Source organism: Tyto alba, unplaced genomic scaffold, assembly GCF_018691265.1.
Source record: "Tyto alba isolate M040663 unplaced genomic scaffold, T.alba_DEE_v4.0 Super-Scaffold_45, whole genome shotgun sequence".
In the NCBI taxonomy this organism is placed as follows: Eukaryota; Metazoa; Chordata; class Aves; order Strigiformes; family Tytonidae; genus Tyto; species Tyto alba.
The window spans coordinates 2,523,893-2,531,400 of record NW_024881321.1 but is presented as its reverse complement, the minus strand read 5'-3'; the positions used below and the strand labels follow the sequence as shown (position 1 = coordinate 2,531,400).

General features: G+C 47.9%; 1 protein-coding gene across 1 annotated transcript; it reads left to right on the top strand.

Moving 5' to 3' along the window:
* Positions 1 to 1,627: 1,627 nt before the first annotated feature.
* ARL11 (ADP ribosylation factor like GTPase 11) lies at positions 1,628 to 4,438 on the top strand. The gene is made up of 2 exons (XM_033006635.2): positions 1,628 to 2,013; positions 3,017 to 4,438. The coding sequence occupies exon 2, from the start codon at positions 3,033 to 3,035 to the stop codon at positions 3,573 to 3,575; it is 543 nt and encodes a 180-aa protein (XP_032862526.2). The 5' UTR covers positions 1,628 to 2,013; positions 3,017 to 3,032; the 3' UTR covers positions 3,576 to 4,438.
* The last annotated feature ends 3,070 nt before the right edge of the window (positions 4,439 to 7,508 follow it).

The window sequence follows — 7,508 nt, the reverse complement described above, 5'->3', positions numbered from 1 at the left end:
AAAACGCTTTGATGGTGAATTAGTGACTGGGACAAAATTCCAGTTATGGGACTATTTAGGGCACGGAGAGGAGGGGGGGATTCTCTCCGATGTTACTAGTTCTCATTATTGCTCTTTGTGATGAATATCTAGGAAACAGGGGAGTGCGTGCCTAACAAACAGCAAACAAACAAATTGACTGAACTTCTGTGAAATTAGAAATGGAGTTAGCAACCCCTGGCTTTGCTTCTGTGAATTCGGAGACATGAAACACAAGGCAAGAACATTTGTTATGCCCACATAAGACATAGCTGGGGTAGGGGCTGTCCTCGCCTCTGAACACAGTTTCTGAATTATTTAGCATACGGCCTTGCTGCTCTGGCAATAGACTCACCCGGAGCTCATCTCGTCTGCTTTTACTTTCTTTTCTTTCATTCTTTCTTAAACAGACTTGCAATTGCTCCCATGTATTATTTATTGGAAATACCATGCTTTTATAACATAGCTGTGGGTGGAACAGACTCTGTAGGCACAGTTTGCATCCTATATTTGGAATAATTGGCAGGTAGAAAGAAAATAGGCTGCAGCTCAATACATAGGGAATGCGAATGTTAAAAAAAAAAAGGATACAGAGTTGCCTCTATTTGCCCATGAATTACTCTATTCCGTGCCACAGAAAACCTGAAAGCAGTCTATGATAAGACTGTACCATAGTTGCATTCTTTATTCTGGTTTTATTTCTTCTTTTTTTTTTTCTTTTTTTTTTTTTTTTAACAGAAACAGCCTATTTCTGTAGCATGTTAGAGTGATGCAATAAAGACTCCATCACATCATATTTCAAATACTCAATTACTAATTGGATGGTAGAATCTCCCCCCTTGCTTCCTGTTCCTATATTCCACTTTACTTAAAAGAAATTTCAGAGCTATGAATGTCTGGTCAGAGGAAACAGGTGTGTACCACAGCCTCCTATCAAGCCTCAGAGAAGACAAGCAGTAGCAAAGGCAGGAAAAGCATGAAAAAAATCAAGAGGCAATTCACTTGACCCACTAGTATGTCAAAAAATACCAACTACATTGGTCTTACAGTACAACGCGATATGGGAGGGAAGGTTTTCCCAAAATGGAGAGCGAGCAGATTAAGGAGCCAGACAACAATTTACCTTTTTTTTTTTTTTTTTTTTAAATTAAAAACTCGGACAAATGGGTAGCCTTTGGGCAGGAGCATGCACCGCAGGGTGTACTAACAGTTCCCTGAAGGATTTGGATCCACTGCACATCGTAGTTCTCCTTTTTTATTCCCACCTAGAGAGCTCCCTGCCCTTTTTCCATTTATAGACGAGTTTCAGAAAAGATCACACGTGAACACATGCTGCATGATTTGTCACGTGCGTGGCAGTGCTGTTAGATTAACTGTGCAACAACTGTTGTAAATAAGGATTAGCTTTTGAATGAACCTAAATCCTGACCGTAGCAACACATCTTACCTTCCCACGAGCTGCACAAACCTCCTGGAGGCTCTTGGTGCCAGCCAGCTCTGTGGGTTGACGGATGAAGAGACATATATTACAGAAATACCTTGCAAAGCGTGGTCTGTAGGACCCCTTGCGATCCTGTGCAGCCTCTCTGGGCTGGCTCCCTGGTTTTGTTTCGTTTCTCATTCACCTTCTTTTCTCTTAAAAGATGGAAAACTGATACCTCTTGCCCCCAGGATAAGAAACCTGCCTCTGGTTGGCCACCACTGACCAGACAGTCCCTTCCACGTGCTGAGCTTCCTCCCCAGTAGCCTCGGCTGGTGGCTTGGAGGCGTCACGCGGAGACCATCGCTGGGGAAACTGCATCTCCCACAGACACGTGGACGTCCCTCGCAGTCCCAGGGAAGTGCAGAGGAATAATGCTTCCTTCTTCGTCCTCAAAGAAAAGTGGCCGGCGAGTAGCTCTGCGTTAATGCTGCAGCGGGAGATTTACAGCTTGCTTTCAGTTCTGCACACCCCTGAGCAGCCTTTTAGGAGCCAAAAACCAACGGATAAAGAAGGTAAATACCAGCTTTGCTGGGCGTCTGCCTGGCTGCCATCAGCTGCTCTTACACAAGCAACGCCGGGAGCTGTTTCAGCAGCGTATTTTTGCCTCTGGCATGTAAAGTCCAAGTGGTGCTGTCTTGTTGAACATTTTTCCCTCCTTTTAAAGGATTTTTTTACCCTCTCAGCCACAGAGGACTGACTTCGCTTCACTTATAAAAGTTAAAATGTAGTGAATAACTTGATGTAAAGACTTTTATAGATTTTCACCCCAGGGGAGGCGTTTTGACTGGTCATATTTCAATGAGACATTAAAAAAAAAAAACAAAACATGCTCACATGCATTTTTTTTTTTAAACTGCTGTCGTTACTATCTGTGCAACAGGTAGTGGGAGCTGATGCTACGGAGATTGGTTTTGCATTTTCTCCCGTAAGACTGGCGGAAAAATTATCAGTTGTGTTGTTGCTCATGTTTAAATCCACACCCTTGAGCTGTGATTCAGCAAATTCCCTGAGTAACTCTGGTCTGAAACCCGGGTTCCTCCTTGCCCTGTCCTGCTGGGGGTGGATTTCCCCTAGAGAAGCCAACGAACAAAAGCTTATTTACTTCTGTATGCAACGAGGAGGAAACTCGCTCCACCATCTCCCCACCTCTTCCTGCTAGATGTTGTCTCTCTTTTGCACTGATCATTTCAGGTCGTGAGTGAAAATGGAAGTTAGCAGCAGCAGGGCTGGGATATAGAAATGGTTGTTTCCAGCGGCTCTCCCTGGCTCTGCTCCATACCTCATAAATAATAGCTCTGACCTCATTTTAGCTACAAAGAGAAGCAAAAGCAAGCTGCCTGCGTCTCTCTTCAGCAAAGCTAAGTTGATCTCTTGGAGAGGCAGAACGGAGCACTCCGTTGTTAACTGATATTACTGCGGAAATTCAATTCGCTTCCTTTTTTTTTTTTTTTTTTTTTTTTTTTTTCGTCTCGGTCGCAATTTTTTTTTTTTTTTTTTTTTTTTTTTCCGCCGCAGTTGTGACAGCATCTTGATGGGGAAGCTGATCTCCAAAGGCCGGCGCGAAAGAGACGCTCGAGTTGTCATGCTGGGGCTCGACTTCGCTGGCAAATCCACCCTTCTGTACAAGCTGAAGAGCGGCCGGGCCGTGGAGACCTGCCCGACGGTGGGCTTCAACGTGGAGTCTCTGCAAACCCCCTGCCGCGTGTCCTTCGACCTCTGGGACGTGGGAGGCCAAGCCGACCTGCGGGCGAGCTGGCCCGACTACCTGGAGGACACCAGCACTCTCGTCTTCGTGCTCGACAGCGCCGACACGGCCCGCCTGCCCCAAGCCGTGGCAGCGCTGGAGGAAGCGCTGAGCCACCCCAGCATGGCTGGCGTCCCCGTCCTCCTCCTGGCCAACAAGCAGGAGGTGCCGGGGGCCCTGGCTCCCGCCGACCTGGGGAAGAGGCTGCAGAGGGGGCAGCTGGCAAAGAGGCGCTGGGCGCTGCGGGGTTGCAGTGCCCTCACCGGGCAGGGCCTGCAAGAAATCCCGGCCATCCTGGGAGAGCTGCTGCGGGGGTCACGAGCGTCATGAGCAGAGGGGGTCTGTCCCGAGAGCAGCCCTTCGAGGGGCCGGCGGGGAGGAGGCGAGCCCTGGGGCAAACCTGAACCTCGAGCAGACCCTTCCCGCTCGTCTCTGCCCGCAGGTTTGCCGGGGAGGATCCCGGATTCCAGGTGCCACCCCCCCACTGCCCCCCACGAGAGCGAGCAGATCTGCGGCTGGAACGCGCCGCGCTGAAAAGCACCCGGCCGCCCGCCACCAAAACCCACCCCCAGGACCTCTGAGCAAATATCCCACCGCGGAGCATTTTTGGCTCCATCTCTTGGGCTCTCATCACCAGCCACAGCTTGCCCCGCCGTCACCAGGCTCCACTCATCCACTGTGTGTGTGTCCAGTGCTTCCTCGGAGATGTTTTTTGACAGAGCAAATTATACCGGAGATGCACAGAAGGGACGGGGGGGGGGGGGTTATTTTTTTTCTGCAGCTCCCAGCCCAGATGCAGCTACCCTGATGGGCTGATCCCCACGGAGCTGAGGGGGGGCTATTTGAACGTGCTCCCATGCCACATCCCTCTCTCAGCTTAAATCACACATCCATCAGCTGGAAAAGCTCCAAGGGAATTGCTGAACTGGAGCAGGACTTCAAATAGCCAACAGCTAATTGGTTTTAATGCGGTATCTACGGGTATAATCCTTGAGCCATGGGTGTGAATCAGGATTGGATGGCATAATGCAGTTCAAGGATGTGTATATATTAATTTCTGCGTTTCTTGTTTTGGGTGTTGCTTCTAATTTGTTATTTTTATCAGATACTGATTTAATGAAAATGGCACCTCATTTTCCGTGGATTACATTTGAAAATAAAGAAATCAGATCTGACTTCTAGATGCTTGGAAACACGTCTGCATGGCCAGTCAACCTCTAAATATCATCGTGGTGGCCTGAACAGCCAAGATGAAGCTGAAAACCCCCCCTCTCTAAAACTGGAGGAGACCACCCGATGGAAAATGGTTGGTAACCATGGGCCCAGGCAGGTTGGTAACCAGAGGGGTCTCCACACTCAGCTGTGTTCAGGGCAGTCGAAATATCCCCGGCAGCTCACGACGGCACCGAGTCCCTTCCTGCAGTGATGGTCTTTGTCTGATCCTGCTGAACCCACCGTTGGAAAAAAAAAAAAAAAAAAAACAACCTACAAAATGTGTGCCTGAATGCTCCCTGTACCCAAAATTTTGTTGTTCAGGGGTAAAATTAAGAAATTTCATAGCAGTCCCTGCCTTATTATGAAATGAATTAAAGGAGTGGGGGAAGGGGAAAGAAAGGACATAAAATTTTCAGGCAGCAGATGTGAGCTGCTTTCAAGGAAGAACTTGTTCAATGTAGAAGCACCAGGGAGAAATACACAGCAAAATCCTCTTCTGTTCATACCAGAGCATTTTACAGTTGTTAAGGAATTAATCATCCAGCTGTTGCTGGTGCTGTTATCAGCCTCATTTCATAGAAGACAGCAGCTGGAAAACAAGGCGTAAAGAGTCTTGAAGAAACAGAATATGACATTTATAGGAAGGTCTCAATAAAAGTAATCCTTCCCTTTGGAAAAAAGTCACATTTTTTAGCTGGGTTAATATGTAAGAACTATTATATGCTATAAAATAGTACGCCGGCGTTGGTCTGGCCTAAGTGATCACGGTTATGAGTATAGTTAAACAGCACTGGGTTGTTTAACGCATTATATGACAAAGCTGGGTGCATGTTAAGGGGACAAAATCACATCTTTAAATCTCTGCAGTTGACATAAGGAGGTTGATTGGCCCTTGGCTTGTTGTAGGTGGTCATCGTTTGCTTCTGACGCGCGAGTCTCCCAGCGCACGTGTGGCGTATTTGGCTGTCAGAGGTGGAGCTCCCGGCTTGTGTGGGACAGCACACGTGCTGCTATCTAGACAGGGGTGAACAAACTCAGGTCGTCTGTGCAACCTGGCAGCCAGGACGTGAAAAAGCCCCGTCTTCCTGGGGGCCCAGCTGGCCGTTTTGAACGGCAGTCCTCGAGGCACACTGCAAAGGGGTCTGTGTCATCACGTCACGCCAAAAAAAAAAAAAAAAAAACAAAACATCTTTCTTGAGTTGGCTGGTGTTTAGGTCTTGCATCGTCTCACGTGGTGCAAAGCTGAGTTTTATACATCAGGGTGGAGGATCAGCAATGGTTTAAACTCAACCCAGGCTGGAGGGTTTAGTCTAACTCGGCGCTTGATGTGTGCATTTGACTCTACAGGACTGTCTGCTGGTGATTTAAAAAGTTGCTGAAGCCTTCCCATTTCCACACGAGTGGGTTTTATGCCCTTAAAGATTAAAAATAGACTCCTCTGACGGTAAATACCATCAGCCTTTGGTAGATGTCACCAATTAAAAATGAAAATAGTGAGGTGGGAGATGGGGAAGAAGGGGTTATTTTTGGCAGTGGGAAGCCTGAATGCCCGAAACTGATGAAGAAACACCCCAGTTATTTTCAGTGTTCTCACTTCCCCTGAAGCAGTAATTTGGCAAAATACCCCGTCTCAGGGGACATCATGTGATTTACCGTTCTTGTTTTCTGGAATAAGGCTTTTCTAGATGCTCTATCACATTACTCAGCTCATTTAGGCCATTGTTAGAGACTGTCAAAACGATGCTTGGCCATGATGTTTGAAACAGCAACACGGAGTTTACTTCTAATTATTTTCTCTTTTTTTTCCTGAGTTGGAAAGTGTGTTAAAACAAGTTTACAGACCCCAGCCAGGAGGGCACCCTCGAACTCACAGTTTCCATCTTCCTAGGTGTGTGACAAGTGTCACAGCCTCTGTGCCGATTTCTAAAATGACACAGCTTCTCTCTTAGTAGCAGGCAAAAGAAAAATCCTCAGGACATTTTCTTGTTTCAGGTTGCTCCCAAATTTGAAGCATCCTTTGGGTTATCGGCCCCAGAGCCCCGCTCTGGTTGCTCAGGATTTCTTTTTTAGCAGCTTTTCTGGATGCTAAGTCCATCCTCTTGCTGTCCCTGATGTTGGCTGTCTCAAAGCCGAAAGGAGATGTTTGGAACAGCAGGGTGTTTCTGGTCTATTTCTTTGTTGTTTTTCTCAGCAACAAGTATGTATTTGGCTCTCTTTAGAAAGGAAAAACACTGTTTGGGAATAGTTTCACTGCCGTTTCCCCCTCGCACCCACCTTTGTTGCAATCTGCATCCCACCTCCAGACTCTGCTAGTAGCTGCCTACAGTTCCACCAGCTCTCTTTAACTGACCCGGTCAGTGTTCAGTTGGTGACGCGGTCGGCTTTTGCGCGAGATCTTGAACCTGGTGGTTATGAGCCAAATGCATTGGCAAAAGTGGTGGGACAGCAGGGTTTGGAAGGGACGTCTGGTCCGATACCCTGCTCGGATCCGGTCGCTCGCGGGCTGGTGCAGCAGTTTGGGGTGTCTCCAAGGATGGGGGTTCAGCAGCCCAGCGCCTTTAGAGGCACTCGGGTGGGTGTTCACCTTCACAGTTAGCTAGCTGGAATCCATAATTGCGTTTTAATCTTCCCAGCCACCGCTGGGCTGAGAACCATACCGGTGAGGGCCTGCCCTTGCTTGGAGCTGTCAGAGCAGCCTCTTGCCCAGGGCCACCAGCTCCTCCAGTCCTGGGACCTTCCATCCCTTCTCTGCTTTGCAGGGAGCACCGCAGCCGGATCTGCCAGCCAGGTCCCGCTGCCTCCTTCAAGGGCACCGAGACACTTCGCTCATCTTTCGCCCTGTGTATGAAAGGACCCAGCTAATTACTCACTGATTGATTAACCTTTCTGTGGGACTGGTTGTTAAAGCAGTTTCAACAAGCCCTTTCGCGGCTAGGAACCCAGCACAGATTTATTTTTTATTTTCTGACAAGCGGTTTTCCATCTGCCCCCAGAGAGAAGCAAAACAGCGAGCGGGGGAAAAAAAAAAAACAAAAACAAAAACAAAAA

Coding starts and splice junctions, on each gene's coding strand:
- ARL11 (XM_033006635.2), top strand. CDS start 3,033: ATGGGGAAGCTGATCTCCAAAGGCCGGCGCGAAAGAGACGCTCGAGTT.